General features: G+C 40.0%; 1 protein-coding gene across 1 annotated transcript in view; it reads right to left on the bottom strand.

Annotated features, from left to right (window-relative positions):
• LOC132829827 (transcription factor AP-2-beta-like) overlaps nt 1–20,963 on the bottom strand; it is an 82,426-nt gene extending 61,463 nt beyond the window's left edge. The window contains exons 1-3 of the mRNA XM_060847195.1: nt 20,937–20,963; nt 19,858–20,319; nt 11,554–11,614 (exon numbers count right to left, since the gene is read on the bottom strand). Of these exons, the coding sequence (XP_060703178.1) occupies nt 11,554–11,614; nt 19,858–20,319; nt 20,937–20,963 (550 nt within the window). The remainder of the gene's footprint in view (nt 1–11,553; nt 11,615–19,857; nt 20,320–20,936) is intronic.
• Between the last annotated feature and the right edge of the window lie 549 nt (nt 20,964–21,512).

Genomic DNA, 21,512 nt, shown 5'->3' with positions numbered 1-21,512 from the left:
TCCAGATCCTTTCTTTAATATTGTGACCAGAACTGCATGCAATACTCTAGGTGCGGCCTTACCAGTGTCTTGTACAGCTGAAGCATGACCTCGTGGCTCCAAACCTCAATCCCCCTACCAATAAACGCCAACACACTATTCCTGTTATTCTTACAAAGTGAACTACCTCACACTTATCCACATTAAATTCCATTTGCCACTTCTAGGCCCAGCTTTGCATCTTATCTATGTCCCTCTGTAACCCACAACATCCTTTGGCACTATCCACAACTCTCCTTATTCTTAGTGTCATCTGCAAGTTTACCAACCCATCCTTCTACGCCCACCTCCAGATCATTTATAAAAATGACAAACAGCAATGGCCCCAAAACAGATCCTTGCAGCACACCACTGATAACTTAGTTCCATCAACCACCATCCTCTGTTTTCTTTCAGCAAGCCAATTTCTGATTCAAATCACCTTCAATCCCAAACTCCTTATATTGTGCCACAGCCTACCGTGTGGAACCTTATCAAATGCCCTACTCTAGTTCACATAGACCACATCAACTGCCTTGCCTTCATCCACCTGTTTTGTCACCTTCTCGAAGAACTCAATAAGTTAGTGAGGCACAGCCTACCCTTCACAAAACCGTGTTGATTATCCCTAATCAAATTATTTCTCTCCAGACAAATATATATCCTATCTGTTGTAAACTTTTCCAACACCTTACTCACAACTAAAGTAAGGATCACTGGTCTATAATTACCAGGGTTGTCCTGACTCCCCTTCTTAAACAAGGGAACAACATTTGCTATCCTTCAGTCTTCTGGCACTACTCCTGTCGACAACGACGACATAAAAATCAAAACCAAAGGCTCAGCAATCTTCTCCCTGGTTTCCCAGAGAATCTGAGGATAAATTCCATTCGGCCCCAGGGTCTTACATATTTTCAGCTCCTCCAAACTTGCTAAAACCTCAATCCCATCCAAACTTGTAGCCTGCATTTCCATATTCTCACTAACATTGACCTTTTACAATGTGAATACTGACGAAAAGTGTTCATTAAGCACTTCCCCTATGTCCTCAGATTCCACACACAACTTTCCACTACAATCTTTGATTGGCCCTAATCTTACACTAGTCATTCTTTTATTCCTAATATACCTATAGAAGGCCTTAGGGTTTTCCTTGATCCTATCTGCCAACAATTTCTCATGTCTCCTCCTGGCTCTTCTTAGCCCTCTTTTTAGATCTTTTCAGGCTAACTTATAACTCTCAAGACCCCTAATTGAGCCTTCACGCCTCATCATCCCATAAACCTTCCTCGTCCTCTTGACAAGAGCTTCAACTTCTTTAGTAGACCTTGACTCCCTCTCTCGACAACTACCTTCCTGCTTGGTAGGTATATACTAATCAAGAACCCGAAGTAGATGTTCCTTAAATAAGCTCCACATTTCAAGAGCGTCTATTCCTGCAGTTTCCTTCCCCATCCTCTGCAACCTAAATCTTGCCTAATTGTATCACAATTGCCTTTCCCCCATTAAAGACAAAAGGGTAACTAGAGAGAGAATAGGCCCCCTCAAAGTTCAGGGAGAAAGTGAGGACTGCAGATGCTGGAGCTCAGAGCTGAAAATGTGTTGCTGGAAAAGCGCAGCAGGTCAGGCAGCATCCAAGGAACAGGAGAATCGACGTTTCGGGCATTCCTGAAGAAGGGCTTATGCCCGAAACATCGATTCTCCTGCTCCTTAGATGTTGCCTGACCTGCTGCGCTTTTCCAGCAACACAATTTCACCCCTCAAAGTTCAGCAAGGCGGCCTTTGTGTGGAGCCGCTGGAGATGGGGCAGATACTAAACAAATATTTTGCATCAGTATTTACTGTGGAAAATGTATTGGAATATATAGAATGTAGGGAAATAGATGGTGACATCTTGCAAAATGTCCATACTACAGAGGAGGAAGTGCTGGATGTCTTGAAACGCATAAAAGTGGATAAATCCCCAGGACCTGATCAAGTGTACCCCAGAACTCTGTGGGAAGCTTGGGAAGTGATTGCTGGGCCTCTTACTGCAATATTTGTATCATCAATAGTCACAGGTGAGGTGCCGGAAAACTGGAGGTTGGCTAACGTGGTGCCACTGTTTAAGACGGGTGGTAATGACAAGCCAGGGAACTATAGACCGGTGAGCCTGACCTCGCTGGTGGGTAAGTTGTTGGAGGGAATCCTGAGGGACAGGATGTACATGTATTTGGAAAGCAAGGACTGGTTAGGGATGTCAACATGGCTTTATGCTTGGGAAATCATGTCTCACAAATTTGATTGAGTTTTTTGAAGAAGTAGCAGAGAGGATTGATGAGGGCAGAGCGGTAGATGTGATCTATATGGACTTCAGTAAGGCGTTCAACAAGGTTCCCCGTGGAAGACTGGTGAGCAAGGTTAGATCTCATGGAACACAGGGAGAACTCGCCATTTGGATACAGAACTGGCTCAAAGGTAGAAAACAGAGGGTGATGTTGGAGGGTTGTTTTTCAGACTGGAGGCCTATGACCAGTTGAGTACAACAAGGATCAGTGCTGGTCCCTCTACTTTTCATCATTTAAGTAGCTGATTTGGATGTAAGCATAAGAGATATAGTTAGTAAGTTTGCTGGTGACACCAAAATTGGAGGTGTAGTGGATAGTGAAGAAGGTTATCTCAGATTACAATGGGATCTTGAGTAGATGGGCCAATGGGCTGAAAAGTAGCAGATGGAGTTTAATTTAGATACATGTGAGGTGCTGCATTTTGGGAAAGCAAATTTTAGCAGAACTTATACACTTAATGGTAAGGTCCTCAGGAATGTTGCTGAACAAAGAGACCTTGGAGTGCAGATTCATAGCTCCTTGAAAGTGGAGTTGCAGATAGACTGGATAGCGAAGAAGGCATTTGGTATGGTTTCCTTTACTGGTCAGAGTATTGAGTACGGGAGATGGGAGGTCATGTTGGGGTTGTACAGGGCATTGGTTAGGCCACTGTTGGAATATTGCGTGCAATTCTGGTCTCCTTCCTATCGCAAAGATGTTGTGAAACGTCAAAGGGTTCAGAAAGGATTTACAAGGATGTTGCCAGGGTTGGAGGATTTGAGCTATAGGGAGAGGTTGAATAGGCTAGGGCCGTTTTTCCTGGAGCATCGGAGACTGAGGGGTGACCTTATAGAAGTTTATAAAATCATGAAGGGCATGGATAGGATAAATAGACAAAGTATTTTCCCCCGGGGGGGGGGAGAGAAATATATAAGAGACCTAAGGGGCAACCTTTTCTCTCAGAGGGTGGTACATGTATGGAATGAACTGCAAGAGGAAGTGGTGGAGGCTAGTACAATTGCAACATTTAAGAGGCATTTGGATGGGTATAAGAATAGGAAGGGTTTGGAGGGATATGGGCCAGGTGCTGGAAGGTGGGACTAGATTGGGTTGGGATATCTGATTGGCATGAATGAGTTGGACTGAAGGGTCTGTTTTTGTGCTTTAAATCTCTATGACTCTATGTCCTGCTCTTTGGTTTGAAATTCTATTCCATTTTTGTCTGTCACTTTTCAGTTTTCTGCCCATTCAGCTTTGCCATCGTGTTCAAGTTGCTTCTTGAGTTTTTCCCAAGGCACCTGGTATTTCTGTGACCTTAGGCTGAATATTATGTTCACCTGCAGCTGTGTTTTCAGTTGGCAGAGAGGAGTGCAAAATAGATCAAGTGCCCCTGTCCAACCTGTCACCTTCCTGCACGCATCCTGAACTCATAACTGTATGAGGAAGGTGGGCGGGTGCAAGAACGGGTAGTCGCCTGACCATATTTAGATAATCAATTAAGAGTCAATTAAGTCTGTTAAAATATGGCTGGCATGGTGAGTCAGACAGGAATGGATAACCTTTTTAAAGTACCTACATGAAGGAAGGTGGGAAAGAAGGGGTGCACCTTGTCCAAGATGTAACCTCACCCTTTCTTCTGCATCAACTGCCAGATAGGACCTGCTCCTCACTTCTCTCTCCCTGGACTCTGGATCAATCCACATCATAAAATTTCAAGAGGCAGCCATGATCCTCCTTAGGCTGCTTTCTGAACTTCCAACAACACCCATCACAGAGCTCTGACACTGACAGGAGGAATGAGTTGCTGGCCAAACAGAATGACCATCAGCCCCTGAGGGCAGGAATTCTTCCCAAGGGAGGGAGAAAAGTTCCTGCAGTTGGTCAATTTAGCCCCACTTGTAGTGTGTTCTGCTTGCAGTTCCACTTGTATTCAACATGCTGACTTTTACACACAAATTATCTGCCAGGGCTTGAGGGGTGGGGTTTGAATCAAATACCCCACCCGGCCATAAATATCTGCCCTTAACTAAATACTCTTTTTTGTTTCCTTCCCTTTGGATTTCAAATGCAACTTTACATTCCCAACAATTGTGTTCACTGCCTCTATCAAAACCTATTGCTGAAACAAAAGCTGATACTGTGTAAACTTCAGAAGATTAGATAAATACTTTTATGTTAGCCTTCTAAACCTGCATTTAGGATATATTTGTGATAGAAAATCTTGCTGAAGTATTACCTCTAACATAACAGCAACCATCTCTCTGCTTTCAGCCTATTTTGTTTTGCTTTGACAATATTTTACACAAAAATGCACCACTCAATTTATTTTTGACTCAATATATGTGTATTTGGCCTTCTTTTAAAATGTTTTCATAAATTTCTTCTTTTCTCACTAATTTGTTGTTATCCTCCCCTCTCCTAAGAGACTTGACACCTTAATGAAGTATTGGTACAGGCTGGTCATGCATTCTCTAATAGGATACCTCAAAGTGGGCATCAATCACTCATGAACCTCAATACTGAGTTTTGAAAAACTGTTGCAGAGATGTCACATTCAAACTTTTTCTCCCCTCAGTCAACATCTCATATAGTGCTTTCAGCAAGGAGGACTAGTTTGGGAATATGGTGCAGGATCCTATGATCAATTTTCTTTACTTCAGTTATCTCGACTGAGATTAGTTATGCAAAACACTACAGATGATTTTTATTGGCTGAGAAATATATGACAATGTATACATGTAGGCATAGTGATTTTAGAAGTGGGCCATAGTAACCAACAGTAGCATTTATTTATTAATATTTTATTACAGAATCAGAAATCAATGAGGAAACACAATTTTTCTATATTTAACTTTTCAAACATAGTGAATTATTTTTCCAAGTATCATGCACACCTTTTCCCAAATGAAATTGAAATGTGTGCATTGTACTTGGAAAAATAATTCACTATGTTTGAAAAGTTAAACATAGAAAAATTGTTTCCTCTTTGATTTCCAATTCAGTAACAAAATATTTCCAACATTTTCCACTGTTACATGTCTAGCTATAGGCCTGTAACATATTAGAAAATACCATGAGTCCAGTTCTTATAGTTTTCTTGACAATGTGTGTAAATAGTGTTTGTAGCACCCATGGCATTTCAAAATATAGAATCACTTCCAACAGCACAAAGCATTCTCGAGTCTTGTGAGTTACAATTGAAGGTTGTGCAAAACATGCAACTCCTGTAGATCAGCGTCAGAACTGGCGACAAGCCACAGGCAAGGGAATGCCATGGATCATAGATCTCAAAGGCAGCTGACTCAAAAATCCCATTTCAGAAAGTTCCACACTAGCAGTATCACTTTACCTTCAGTTCACTACTTTGATTCAATTACAGATTTTCAGAGCCCAGTGCATTAAATTAGATAGCACTTTTGATGATGTAGTCCTATCGGTTTAGCTGGATTTCTGATTGAAAAGCAAAATGGATTTGATCAGCATTGTAGATGTTGATATTTCTTTTTGTGTAACTATTTATGTTATGGGAGGAGTGAAAATCTTTCAATACATTTGAGATTAGCCTTGCATCTGCTGACTTCATTATGCAACAAGCAATGTTAATTTTTCTCAAAATGAAAACCTTATTGGACAAAGATAACACTTTAATGCAGGTTCATACAATTTTCTGTTACGTGGTTAACTCTATCGCTGAAGTTTAGTTAACCAGATAATTTTCATTTGATAAAAGACTTGACCAACTATATATAAGATTAGTACAAAGAATGAATGCCATTTTCTTAGTCCAGGTTCAGCTTTATTACTGGATTTGATTTTGTTTCTTGAAATTTTCCCCAAGGGACAAGAAAAAACCAAAATTTAATGCTAACAGGATGTAAAATTGCAGCTAAAGATGAATTGCTTTCAACTTAATTTTGCTTCAATTAAATCATATTATTTTGCTATGACACAGTTGCTATTTTTTATTACATGAATATTTTCTATGAATATTTGATTGGTATTGCAAGGTTCAGATAAAATATTTCAGGGTTTATCTTTCATTGTTGCTTTTTTTCTGAGATTTGTTTTAATCCAAAAGTGAATGAAAGGAAAATAATAATTTTTAAAATTCCTTCTCAAACACTGGGGAGAACTTGTTAAGGGTCTCACTTGAAACATCTGTGCAGAGAGAAGATATAGTTGAGAAGTGAATCCTGACCTCAATTTAAAGATTGATGTTGATTAAAGGAAAAATTCAAGATATCAAATACCTATTGTTAAATCATTATTTAAATGACATGATGCCTCACAGGAAGAATATAAATTGTTGCAATATACTTAAATGCATTTTTTGAAAATTATATTCTATAGTCAAAGCAAATTAATGATATTTCAGTAAGTGTCCAAGACTTTTTGTAGTGTCAACTGCATTGTAAAAAATCAATTATAGTTGTTTTAGATCTCATTCAATTTCTGAAGAGCAACAATCACAACTTGAAAAGTGAAATGATCATCTAAAATAGATTTTGAAGTTTTGTGAGGTAAGTGCGAGTTCAAAATAAATTTTAATAATTGGCAAAGAAATTATTTGCCTTATGGGTTTTTTTATACATTGTTTCTACCTACAGCGTAAAGCAAGTCTGGAATCATCTTAATAAAATAATTAATGTTAACTTCCATTATAAATTCAACATTGAGCTTTCACCCCTACTTAGTATTCGTGTTGCTAGTAGTATTTCATCCTTTGCTATATTCTTCATTCTGGTAATTCATATTTTCACATTTCAGATAAATCACTGGTTATAAAGTCAATTCCAATATTTGAAATGCATTGGATAAATATATTAAATATTTTGTCTGTGTTGCTGTTTTTAAAATATGATTATAATGAATGTCACAACATCTACATCTTAAAAATTAATTAATTATTTTCAATTATGCTCTTTCAATATATGAATTCATATTCTGAGCTTGAAAATAATCGTGTATAGTAAAGCCCTATACAAAAGCTACCTGAGACTACCCACATAGTAACTAATACATATTTACAACTCTCCAGTATATTCCAGTTCACCTACCGATTCAATGAGGAAAAAGAACGAGCAGGAACTGATACAAATTCGTATTTGACTAAGACGGCGAATGTGGTACACGCTGCACTTTTTTTTCTGTGCTTTCTTAGTTTTAAGTCAGCATGATCTATCAATGATGTTTTCGTCTATCGTTTCTTCTTTTTATTTTCTAATATTCTTTCTGGATGTATCTTTATAGTCTAACCACAACGTAAAGATTTGCCTTCTCAAATCAAAATTACTGTTCTTTGATTTCATTTCTGTAATGTAAATATACATGCTGGTGTCAGCCATTCAATGTTCCCTTCCTTCAGCAACAAGTGATTTGGGAGCTGTTATTAGCTATTCAGTCACAGCCAGATGTCAGTTCCATTTGCTAACCTGAAATTAATATTTTAGTACTGTGGAGAAGTGGTAAAAATACTCATGAGGTCAACACTCTTTATCCTTTCCTGAGTGACACATTCGTAGCAATCATGATGCTAGTACGGGTATGCGTGTGTGAGATCTATTCCACATTTAATAGTAGGGTGTGTGCATAATTTGTATAACTGATTCTGCAATTGTTCATTTCTACTATAAATTCACATTGAAATGTACTCTGCCATCAAATAGTAAATTACAGAGATATAAAAGCTATTTGTGACCAAGATGGTAACGTCGAGGAAGAAAACCCTTATTTGTAGGAGGCAATTAACCAAGAAGCAGCATGTACTCTGCATTGACTACACTGAATGTATCATTGTTTCTATATCCAAGTGACATGCGACCTGCTTGAGCAATCTGAAATGAGCATTGCTGCGGCCTATTCCAATCGGAGCTTCCGAATGTTCACAAGAACAGGTCTGTGTCTGCGTTTGTGTTCACTCATTGAGGCCATTACCCTTCCGACACCACAATATTATACAGGAATCTGAACTTGACTGTGGCTTCCTGAAATGAGAAGTCCTCCTTCCCTTGTGTCGGCGCAAGTTGCATTGACCGCGCTGTTACAGGAGGGAAACATCTAAATACACAAACGCTTAAAGCACAGGGATATCTGAAACTTCAGAAGTAGAGCTATTAACCCTTTCTCCGAAAATCTGGGAAGTTTGACCCTTTGTGACTGAAATACATTTACCGATTTCTACCTCAAGAGCACCTCAAACTTTGAAGCTCATCATTTGCTAAGAATCTCCAGTCCTCGTCCAATTGTTTAAAACATTCTGCAATACACAGGATGACGTTTTGATTTGCATTTTTTAAAAGTGCGGAAGTTTCATTAGTTTGTCCAAATAGATTGAGTCGACGATGTGACTTCATAACTTTTATTTGTAAGACGCAGTTGTGGAAATAGTCACCAGATTATTGTTTAAGTTATTCACATCCTAAGCGAAGATACAAGTCCCAAGTTAGTTCCAGTCTGTCGATCTAAACGACAATAACCACAAGAGTTGCCCTTGCTCTTGACAGTTTTTGTATTATGTATAGCATCCACCAAATTTTAATAAATACTTATTTGGGATTCACTTTGATCAGAATGATTTTCGAACGATCAAACTTTAAAACAAAAGTGACCCTTGCAGCCAAGATAGTCCTTACACCCCCAGAGTCTCCCTCCATATCGTAATCACACACCGATCATTCCTAGTTCTGAACTTAAAGTATTGTGCTAAAATGTCTAACGTTTTAGCCTGAAACTGTCGTAAAAGAGGTTTACAATGTCACTCAGACAATCGTCTCACTCCTAAGAGGGTAATGGTCACCCTACTGGGAAATCTCCTTTCCGACCAGGCATCGAGAGAAGACAGAGAGGGAGAAAGAATGTAAAGAGAGACACTTGAACACAGCGCAGTAGCTAGATGGCTGTAAAGTTGTTGTTCCCTGAATTGAGGCTCGCACTGCCGCTTGCGGCTGACGGCGGTCTGACGCTGTTACAGCGCAACACCGGTTCATAATGGAAATGAATCGAGTCCCGGAGTGGCTTTCTAAGCAACCAACGTTCACCAACTCCACAAGCAACGCTGTTTTTTTTAACAATTGCTTGTATTTATTGGCATTTTACGTTTATACCAACTGCCGCTATTTGACTGTTTATGATTTTCCTTTGATAGTGTTGGACATCGCCCCTCAAACTGTCTCTGTGCTCCCTGCTAATGGAACTTGTTGGTGGGGTTGGGGAAGGGGATAGGGAGGGGGGATGGAAGAGGTGAGAAAAGGGGAAGTGTTGTTCTCCACAATTATCTGTCCGCAAACAGCATGATCCCACCTCAAGGGGAACTGAACACGAGACTTGGACGCGGGTGAATTTTACGATTTCAATGGTGCTTCTCAAAACGTGAAAAGGAAAATAAAAAGTGCCCCGGCATTTCTTTCGGACGTGGCCTTTCAGTTGAAGTAGTTTCGCAATATTCGTTTAATATTTATTTGTATGGCCTTCTCTAATGTATTTAAACACGTTCTTCAATGTATATAAACTTTCTAAATACATTTTAAAACGTATACAATATGTAACCTAAACAGAACTATATGACGAAACGCGAGTTCTCACGGACCAATAAGAAGACAGTGCGGAAAGACGTTATTTCGCTGTTGATAGATATGACGTAAAAAAGATTGGAGATGGTTTCAGTTGGCTTTGAAGCAAGTGGTTTATAAAGACATATTGCAATACATTGATGCACTAAAATTCGATTAGATTTTTGGCCCAACATTAAGTGTGACTGAAGCGATGGCTTATTAATTGGCTGGAATTTAGAGTACTCTCTATGGCTGGTGTTTACTTTTATTTCAGTTTTCAGTTGTGTTGTGGGACACTTAAGGCACATGGGAAAAATAGAAACCCTGAGATCAAAAACACGCTGGCACTTTCTCTGCTAAATTCACCGGTGGCTTTGCTAAACTAATTAGGTCGGTGGTTCGGTGCTGGGGATTCGCACGGAATCCCGAAACCTCGCTGGAGCATTGGTTTGAATTGCGCCCTGAATTGCAATACAGTGATTATTGAGCTGGTAATTTTCATAGTCGGAATATTCCTCGGAATACCAGGGCTGCAACACATACATGCTCTGATTGTATTTTACCTTTTGTCAACACAACCTTATTTGATCGAGTACACTCCGAATTCGTTACACACTACTGTATGTGGAGAACAGGAGAATTCAACCAACTTTTCTCTTCACTGACCCCGCGTTCAGAAACTTACAGTCAACATCACACAGGTTTATCTACACCTTCTAGCCAAAATCGAATGAAGACAGATATTAATTATTTCATTTTGGCTTAACGTAACACCTGTCTCTCCTTTTAAAGCAAACGTCTATTTATTTCCAGCCTCAGTCACAGCATTCAGAAACCAGTCGTGGGGGGTTTCCTGTATTAATTTTGAAGGCTGCTCTATTCAGATTTCGCTCACAGAAAAAATCACTCAGCAATCAGCCTTGTCTCTGCTCTCATTTCCTCAAATTAATTGGAGATTGAGCTTGTATAAATACTTGACACTCTTTCAGCAGCCTATCTTCTTAAAAGTGTCACAACTTTGCCATGAAGTTCCACTTACTTCTAATAAATTCAATTAAAGGAGAGCGTTGGTGTTTGTTTTTAATGGTATTTGACAGTCTATCCAATGTGTATAAAGTCTTGGATCACTGTGATCAGTCTAGGTTTTGCAACAAAAAGGGTGATGGGATGTGATGGATTGCTCATGTCACCAAGACTTCGACTATATTCTGAGTGTTTATGCTGTCTCAATGTTCAAAACTTTTTTAAAAATCAACATGCTTAAGCTTGGCCTTAACAAACTTTCGGCATGGAAATAGAAATATTATTACAATGACTGCTGTTTATTGGGCATGTTTTGATGCATTCTGCCAAATACATTTTAATCAGACCCAGCTTAAAATCTCACACTATCACACCGTTAATGTTATGGTATCATAAACTAATCGGGACAGATAACATTGAGACAGTAAAAATAAGCTAGTCGAATATTTAAATATGAAGTGGTTGCAAACAGACTTCTGGTAGTGCATATTCCGGGAGACCAATGCAGGTGACCTCCTAAACAGTGATAAGTGAACACTCTTGCGGAAAAAAGTGTTTACAATAATACATTCATAATATATCATAAAATGAGTTAAATACGCGGGCAATCCGTTCCAATTTATTACAGCTTGATCAGAGCAGGAGGGGTCGTTTACCTTTTTTAATTACCGACTGGTCCAATATATTCATCCCAGAGCTGCCGTTATCATCCACGGCCTGAAGAGGGGGGAAAAGATAAGATCAGACCGTTTAGTTAACAGCATTAATTCAGTAACAAACGTCTCTCATGTACAGTACTGACTATAATGCACCTCGTTGTTGAATTCACTTGGTTCCTTTGCCTCTAAGTTATGTGAAACTAGCTCTAGTTTGAATAAATTTTAAAGTAGTGCCTCTCTTCTGACTGTCACTTGCGCCTAACGGCGTAGTTTTCCCCTTGAGATTGTCCACTCACATGTGGCCGCATCAAATCTTTCTGGATTAACTTTCCTCCACGCCAACTCCCCTTCCCCAACGAATATTTATCGGCGCGCCATATGTATTGGGGTGTGTGTGTATGCCTGACTACAAAACCGAAGAAGTTCGTGATTTTTTATAACGCCTCTCGCGACGCGTTGCGGACGCCTGAAAACTAGTTGTAACCAATGGAGAATTGTAAGTGTAGTCACTATTGGAACCCAGCAATCAATCGGCCATCAGCAAACTCCGACAAACGGCAATGTGACTGGGTAGCCCCTTTTTTTATGATGTTAAGTATTCGCCGAGGCACCCGTGCAACTCTGTTTCTCTTTGAATAAGTATTTTGGGATGTTTAACGTCCACCAGAAAGGGCATTGAGGGCTTCGGTGTAACATCTCATCAGAAAAAAGAGCATTTCCACCATTGCAGTATCCTTGCACTACTGCACTGAAATATCAGTCTTGAGGGCACGGGACGGGACTTGAACTCGCCGATTTTTGTCCGAGAGGACACTATCAGCGAGTGTTCTGGTTCGTTTCAGGATCGATCACAGCCAAAAGAAACCTTCATGGAACCGCTACGTTCAATTCATGGCCTAAAACAAAAGGCTTCTTCTAGAATCGTTCATTGCACTCGAAAGAAAATATCAGACAAATTCTGCAGTGACATTTTCTACAAAAGTGACAGAAACGACCCAGTTTTTTCTCCTCTTTATGGTTCTTGCCGGTCATTGTTTAAAGGTCCAATGCTATCGTGTACTTTTCTGTGGAATTATCGAAAATAATTAAATGTTTTGATAGATCCAATATTTTCAATAACACTAGTCAAATGGATGGAGTACATTTTCCCCAAAATGCACACCTTGCAAAAAGAAGAAAGGTATTACAAATGGGGTGCAACAATGATCAGGAAGAGGGAAAACAGTTTTCTTTCTCTCTGCAATCATTCCCGCGCGAGTTATTGTTCTAAAAGATAAGCCACTTTTGCTAGTGAGGCCCTAATGGAGATTGTCATAATTTCACCCCTGAGTGAATGGATTTGTTGAGAAGTGGAGGTGTGTATATGTGTACATATATTTACATATAGATAGAGATCGATATTATCAAAGTGCGTGTGTGGGGGGGAAGGCGAAACACGGTACTCTGGATAGGCATCGCTAAACCAATGCGATAGGGAGGAATCTAGACTAATTTCCGTGTGTCCTGTCACAGAACATTTTCATGGATCATGTTGATGACAGGCACGGTGGACACCAGGAACCGGATTGTCACAGCTCACGTTTATTGGTGTGTCCGAGTCTCTAATTCGCCTAGAATTTGCTTCAAGGTACCTTCTACTGATTAATTTCTCGGTTCCTTACATACAACAAGGTTTATGCTGGTTTGTAAATGGAAGGGACAGGCTCAGATTCAAATGAATTACTGTAATCGCGATTTTGACAGAACTGAAAAAGGGAGCCAATGTGAACGAAACGAATGCCAGGAATTTAAACTGGAGACCATGTACTTTTAATTTACAGGTAACACTAACCAATTAATGGTGTGAAAAGTGATCCACAACTTATCGGTTGCAGAATTCTTTAAACTTTACAGTTAAAGAGGAGCTTGGTTCAATCTTATGCTTGATTCAACCTTTAATCTGAACCGATGATGACCCTGAAAACACATAGTTGGACCAAACTTTATAAATAATGGAAATAAATGGGATCCTCACCCTCAATCTAAGTATAGCATTCCTATGTGTCAATCCATTTCTCAAATTACACAGTAGCCTGATCCAAAAGTCAAATGTAACTTAATGATTAATTCATCAAAATTAAACTATACATGCTCATAAACAACGTTTTAAATCGTTTTTCTTTCTACACGGTCCCCAAGTGGAAATCAGGCGGACAATATTGCTCGTTACGTCAGAAAAGAACGAGCGTTGGAACTTTTAACTCGGAAATAAGCGGGGGGGGGGGGGGGGGGGCGAGTGAATAGAATTATTCTATCCTGCAGTTTGTTGCCTGTCCCGTTTGAGCTTTCTGAGTGGAAATGAGCGAGCCACACGGCTCATTTGTTGGCTACTGCAACGTTCAGAAGGCTGCACCGAACCAAACCTAGACATCATTTTTCCTTCACGGGCTACCGAGGTTTAGTGCTGCATGAAATCCGTCGATATTTTTAAAGCTGCAAAGGCCAGTGGGTACGGTAGATGGTTAAAGCAGCTGTTCCACACAGTGCCCACATTAAAGGCGTGCAAACAGATTTGGGTTATAAGGCAGCAGAATCAGCTCCATATGTCCTGGTTGTTTATGGTCACTTTGGGATTTAAACTGCAGCATCTGTGATACGACAATAATCATCAACAGGAAATCCTATTTACATCTAAACACGTTGACAGAAGAGATCCGACTGCAGTTAACTGTGCTGGCCTATGGTGAAATAACTAGACAGACACTACTGGGGCTATCAGCATCTCTGTTATAGGAGTAAGGGTGAGCCTGTGTACACGAACACGCCACATTAATACTTACTACATTAAATGATCGCCTTTGTGATTGCCTTGCATTTAATAGGATCATTCTTTAGTATTAATATGAACGATTTTGTATTGGAGCGCTTATTCTCTTGTACACGAGAATATACTACAGACATTACAAAATTCTAGAATTTTGATAGCTAAAGGCATGAACAGGTTGGAATTAAAACAGGTATTTCGTATTAGAGGTTCCTGGTTTGTCCTGAGAACGAGAGAATTACTCTTCTCAAGGTAAGCCGCAATCATCAACACCAGAGGTTCCAGTTGTAACATCGCTGCCCGCACGTGTGCATCCCTGGTACAGTTTATTTATCACACGGGATGGAATTGAGTCCTAGACTTCGACCCGTTTTCCTTTGCTTTTCATTGCTGCAGTATAAATATAAGCATTTAATACGCGGCTCTCGCGATTCAAGATTAAGTGTTGACTGGAACTATCTTGGCTTGATTAAAGTTATCTTTATATACAGAGTACATGGTTCAGGACTAGTTCTGAAGTCTCAAGTCCTCAACAGATAGGGGACGAAATATAATTGAGTCTATATTTCTAAGGTAAAAGTTAACCTACCAATCAGCATTTTTGAAAAAAAGCATGTGGATTTGATATTCGAGGTTTGCTCGTGGCAATCTAGTAAGACAATTGAAAATCAAATTAAGCGTTAACTTTAAAGAATGCAACTTTGAAAATTAGCTTTCATCCCGAAGCTGTAAAATAAGTTATATTGACTAATGCCTTACGCATTTTAAATCTTAAACAATAATTACAGAAGCTAACAAGACTAAATGATACTGCGCGGGTAATAACCATTAATACGCCATAACCCTATATTAGGCAGAGCTGCGATTTACGCTAAATTAGAAGTTACTGTGGGTCCTTAGTGAATTTTGTCAATTTTCTAGTCTCGAGAATGGATTAAAACAAAACCAATAATAACTAATTTGTGAGTATAGCTTTATATCAAAATTATTCGCATCAGATAAGGGGAAGAGTGACTATTTCAGGACACAGACGGAACTTTTAATCTGGACGAGTTTCATGTCCCAAAGAATAAACAAAGAGCCGTGGTCAGCTTCGCAGTTTGTTTTCCCGGTTTTGACATTATATAGATTTTAAACAAGCAAGAATACTCCGCACCAACATAAGTTAGGTTGATGTGGAAAATTCTACCTCACTGTGTTCGCTTATGGAAAGATTTTCTTTCCGTAGTTCTTATCTGACTTATATACCATTAATTTGTATCTCCTACTTTTCTTCTCACTCTCGTACACACGAGCCAGAGCTCCGTCAATTCTACATTTGAAAGCAATGTAAGAACAAATCTCGAATCTTGATTTCCAACTATGATGTTTACACATCAAGAATTTATATTTGCCTTTATATGATTTCAAAAATAGCCCCCAGTTTTATTACCTGCGAATCTTAACAAACGCAATACTGGGGACAACATCATATTGGGGCGACTATGATACTTGGGGAATGTGACATAATCGGGATTGGGATATTGTTATTATATCATATTTAATAATATAATTATTAAAGGAATGCAATGTCAGGAGGAATATGACCTTATGAGGTATTATTAGTGGAGTGTAACATTAAAATAATTCGATAGTAGGGGAAAGGAGGTATGGGAGGGAAATGACAGGATGGGTATATGACATTAGAAGCACTATGATACTGAGTAGAATGTGACATTAAGGAGAATCTGGTATTGAGGGAATGTAATATTTGGGACAATGTGAGATAGCAGGAATGTGGCACAAAGAGGAAATTTGACTTTGAAAGGAGTGTGATATTAGAAGCGGGAGATGGAGCTGAATCGAAGCTCAGCGAAATGAAATTATCCTCCCCCACCCCCATCCCCTCCACCCCACCCCATGCCTTCTACAAACATGCTCGTACAGGCAGCACCTTCGTGTAACAAACTAGTAAAACCCAAGCAAGTTCGAACATTCCACGGATTCTTCGCAATTAACTTTATTTTCCAGGTGCTTGTGGTTTGAGCTGTATCTGTTCTGATCATTTACAAGATGTCCCGGGGTTCTCGAGTTCTTTAAGGAGTAAATGTTCATAAAGCCGGAAGTCATCAAACTTCCTTTATTACCCAAAATACATTGTATCTGACGAGTTTACACAGTACTTTCACTCCCGGTCTACGTGGCTATATTTTAGTCCTCAGGAGTGGAAAAGCTGGAAAGTTGGACAATATCTCGGAATTTACTTTAATGAAGTTGTTTAGGCTGTAGGCCATACTTTATGTTAAACTGCACTGAGGTCTGAATAAAACGCTATTATATTCATTAAGCCGAGATCAAGGTGAGAAATAGCACCTGATAGTTTTATAATTGAAATAGACTCTAAATTTGTCCGTACTCAGTGGGAATTCCAGTTCTAAAGAGAAACAAACATTGGAAACAGCAAAGGATGTTATTATGAAATAAAATTGCTGGGAAGCATTTGTAGTGAGAGGAAGAGAGAGACAGGGAATGTTCGAGTCTAGTGGCCCCTCTTCAGAACTGGAGACGTTCCTGAAGAAGGGCCACTAGACTCGAAATGTTAACTGTATTCTGTCTCCACAAATGCTCTCAGACCTGCTGAGTTTCACAGCACTTTCTGGTTTTGTTTCATATTTCCAAAATGCTTTACTTAATTTCAGGGACTGCATTATTCTGAAATAATTATTGACCAGAGGCAGAGAGAGTGCACTGGTGACAATCCGTTTATTAATAAATTGACACCTGGTTTGAAAATGCCGCTTCTGGACGTTAAATTGCGCATCTGGTTTTATAACTTACATCCAAACTCCTGCAACATGAATTACATACTAACCCGCCCTGCGGATGTAATATTTCTGGTAGCAAGCATCTTCAAACTAGCTTAGCTAAAGCTGTGGTTAAAGTTCGCTTCCTATAAAAGTCCGATTGTCATATGACTATCAGGTTACAGTGAGGACAGAATTGGTCCTTTTAACAGAAAATATCACTTTTTTTTAGGAGGTATCTCCACTGGTCATTTTGCCAACTTGCCAGCTAACTGAAGCCAATTTTAAATTAACTGGGCAAGTACCGGTCGAATATATTTAAAATTTAGATTTCTTAATAAAAAGTCTTAGGTGTATAATGTGAAGTTCGGCAATAAATTTGGTCAATCGCGCAAAACGGCGGAGTGCATTATTGTTATGTATCTGTAGATTATAAATCCTATCGTATCCCTTATTATTTATCATCCCACAGGCTTGATACATCGTCCATTTTATGGAAAATACAATATAGTTTCATTACCTCTACTCGAATTTTGCTGGTAGCTAAGGAGGAACAGGGGAAGGGTGAGATTTTCACTTCCCTTTGAGAAAACTCGCAAGCAGTTTATAAAATGCACGCCGAGTTAGAATTGGGGACTTTTCATACGCACAATGTTCGCAAATTGTATGTCAATTCTGAAATTTAATCGCGTTCGTTTTCTCGGCACCTTCGATATTATACTTACACAGACCAAACTCTGGCACTGGGACCGGAAAGTCAAAGAACACTTTGCAATAATAACAGAATCAGAACCCTGCATTTTACAGTGAGCAAATCGACCTCAGCACACAGTTTACAATGGGGACGAGAGATTGAACAGATCAAGCTAGAGAAAATCCTATTAAATATTGCTTTGCACTTAAGTTATAAAATTATTATAGACAAAGCTTGTACGCACAACCAGGGAAGCATTGTCGCACCACTTTTCTTTATGATAGCAACCCATGTATGACGGGCACTTTACAACTGTCTCTCAATCTTTCTATCTAATGATTAAATTGATTTTGTTTTCGATAACAGATGAACTCTCTCTGACTTTTTGTTTTGTCGTGTTGAATTTAGAGTAATTTCTCTCTCTGCTAAGTGTCACGCACAGGATTAACTTGCGGAATTAATAAAGCGAATAGTAATTACAAAACCTCTAATTAGACAAAAATAAATCTTTTAGTGGAACAATTCACCGAGATGAGGATGAAGAAATCCCGCCAATGCTGGAGGACAGGGAGCCACCAGTGATATGCTCAACTCCAATCGCTCTCGACTTGATTCGCAGCAACACGGCCGCCTTGAACAAATCTATGAAGAGCTCCATGCGAAATAAAACCAATTTAAACCACTTTTATTGTTTGCAACTGCAGTTAGCTGAATGGAAGACGGAAAGCGAACGCTGATAGTGAACGTTTCACTTGGCCTTGTTTTTAATTTGATTGTGTATCACTGAGATTGAAACTGCAAAAACATTTCCACCTGATACCAGGAATCATTTTGTTTTTAACAAAAAAAAGGGGGAAAGACATCATCGGGTTGTGTAGTGAACAGCTCCCTCACTCACAGATCTATGGGAAAAGGCAGGCTCAATAATAAAGAAAACACACATTTGGAAACTCTGCATTGTGGCATTCACTGTTGCCCTATCCAGTACCCGGTAAATTTGTTTCGCATTGTGCATGTTACAGGGGCTGCTGCGGTTGTACCGTCATACCACATCTAAATCCAGCTGTGTTTAGTAAAACTTGTCAGGTTGCGTTCTGATCAGCGAGCCATAGCTTAAACATAAGCCAATAGACCATACAAATCCTTCACACAAACCGAGAGAAATAGTGGGAGGAAGAGAGCCGGACAAAACCCATAATCGGAAGTGTGAAAATAATGAAACATTTGTATTATAAACTGTCACTTTCCCCTTGGTTTAAATGAATTTTTACTTAGCTTTTCTTCCCTAACCAACTCGCTGTTGCCAAGAGCGCTGCATATAGGCCACAATGATCCATAAGTACCAGGACCCGTAATCATATGTTCCACACACACACACATTCATCGTCTACTTTTCAGACAGTGCCTCAGTAATGCAAAAATTGAAAAAAATGATCTTTTACTAACGAAATAAACCTGTTAATATACCATTGGCCAAATCAGTTAGCTATTTAAAAATCAACAGGAAAAGACACTTGCAACATTAAACTAAAACTTGCAATATGTTCGCCTTTGAGTAAGAAACATTCATTCGTAAATAAAGCGAAGTATACTTCTTTTTTCTCAATATATTTATATAATTGAGAGGATTCGACTAGGTTAAAATAGATGGGTTTTTTTCATATTGACGAGTCATAGTAAATAATTGTCAGCGTTTGCAAACAATGCAATCGCCTTCTCCCGGACTGAGTGTCCACCTAGTGTAAGGATACTGGGTGCAGCATAAAAAAGCCAGTCACTTCACTGTAAACTTAGCAATTATCTACGCTCCGTTTATTTCAGATATTTTAGTTTATTAGTACAAATTGCCCAATATAACAATAGCACCGTGTCATAAATAACTGAAGGTTTAATTTTAGTTAAATTCCTCTGGATCTTTTTCTCCCTCTAAAACTATTACATTTTCCTGAAGTGATTAGAAACATATTTTTTCTGGTATGCATGTAACTCATATCAAGTGTTCAGTGTATTGAAGACTGTACCTGTACATCGTCCAATCCGTGATGATTGAGGGCATGAAGAGCGAGTGTGTCCACCAGTCCATGGTTGGTGTCGAGGCCGTGGCCGGAGTGGAGCAGCACGTCAGGCCGCCGGATCCCATGGTAATCCCGGCGGTGGTCGAGGCTTGACAACTGGGAGAGACCTCTGGGTTGATGCAGGATGCCCTGCTCAGCCGCCACCTCCTGACGCTGCCTCTGTTGCCACGGGTGTTGCTGGGGTTGGTGCAGGGGGCTGGCCAGCGAGTAAGGGTCGTTGACGTGAGCGTACGGCTCCTGGCTCTGGGGATAGGGCAGAGGCTGGTAGGGCGGCGGGAAATAAGGCGGCTGGAAGTCCGAGGATGGGGTGTGCGAGAGCGGCGGGGCCGTGGAGTATGGCGCCTGGCTCATGGAGCCGAGCTGGGCGAGGCGGGCACTGTGGCTACCGTTCATCCCATCGTGCCGATCCTGGGTGAGAGAAATCAAGAGATACGATCATAGGAGCGGAACTCACTGTGTGCATAAAAGATAGACTGGGCCAAAACTATATAATAATCCCTTTCCAGTTTTAATATGACTTTATGTATAGTTGATCTTGTAAAAAAAACTTATTTTTTCCATGTCATTCTTACTTTCGTTTACAGCTTGGTGCCATTATTTGAATTGTTTTTCTCTGGTTGACTTCTGCCTCGATTTAAAACTACATCTGCGCTCTCCCCACCCCCACCCCCGTAAGTTGGTGGGATCAAATAGATCGGCCACATATCTACAAATAAAACTGAGTCCCAGCCCAAAGGAAAACATAGCTCCCCATCCCCTTCACATGCACGCAGCCCCCGGTTTACGTTGTGTATCAACATATTAAAGTTGCACCATGTGGGAGTTTCAGCTGTATTGTGAAATGTAAAAAGTTGTCCAAAATAACGAAAGCGATGAGGACAAAAAAAACAATGCGAGTCAGGTAAACCATCTGCAGTACATTACTTGGTAAGACCGGCTTTTTAAAAATTTCTCCCAGACGATTTCATCAATTTAGATTCCAATCCCATTAAACGGCCCCGTTTTCCCCTCTCCGCCGTACTTACCATTGCAGCGTATGTGTGCACCAACATCTGTGCGATCTAGGGACACCAAATCCCGAACAATCCCAGTTTCTTGTTTCTATTTTTGTTTCAATCGGAACACACTCCAAAGAATGAGGAGAAAACGAGCCCAAAATCCATAAAGATCCGTCTGTCGGGGATATGTTTGAAAGAGGAAACCAAGCTATAGGAGCTGGAGGAAAGGATTGGGTCCGATTTTCTCTCTCTCTCTCCTTCTCTCTCTTTCTGTCTCTCTCACTGAGTCCGGGCTTTCTCTTCTATTAAATATCAGCAAATCTCTAATCAGCCGAGCGTGAACGAGCGCCGCGCGTTCCCGACACGGGCCCGGGGACGCGCACTTCCTGTGTCAAATGGAACAACTCCTGATCTGGGAGGGAGAGGAAAGTAGCGAAGGAACCGAATCGAGACATTTACAAAGAAAAGCCAGAGACGATATAAATACGTTTTGCACATTGTTTATTAAGACTTGTCAGCGCGCTCCTCAGCTCTCACTGCTCGCAGCTTCTCACATACCGGATGCAAAGTGACTGCAGCTGGGGAGGTGGGGGGGGGGGGGGT

This window comes from Hemiscyllium ocellatum, chromosome 30, assembly GCF_020745735.1.
Source record: "Hemiscyllium ocellatum isolate sHemOce1 chromosome 30, sHemOce1.pat.X.cur, whole genome shotgun sequence".
Taxonomy (NCBI): Eukaryota; Metazoa; Chordata; class Chondrichthyes; order Orectolobiformes; family Hemiscylliidae; genus Hemiscyllium; species Hemiscyllium ocellatum.
The sequence above is the reverse complement of the archived record's forward strand: the minus strand, read 5'-3'. Positions and strand labels throughout refer to the sequence as shown.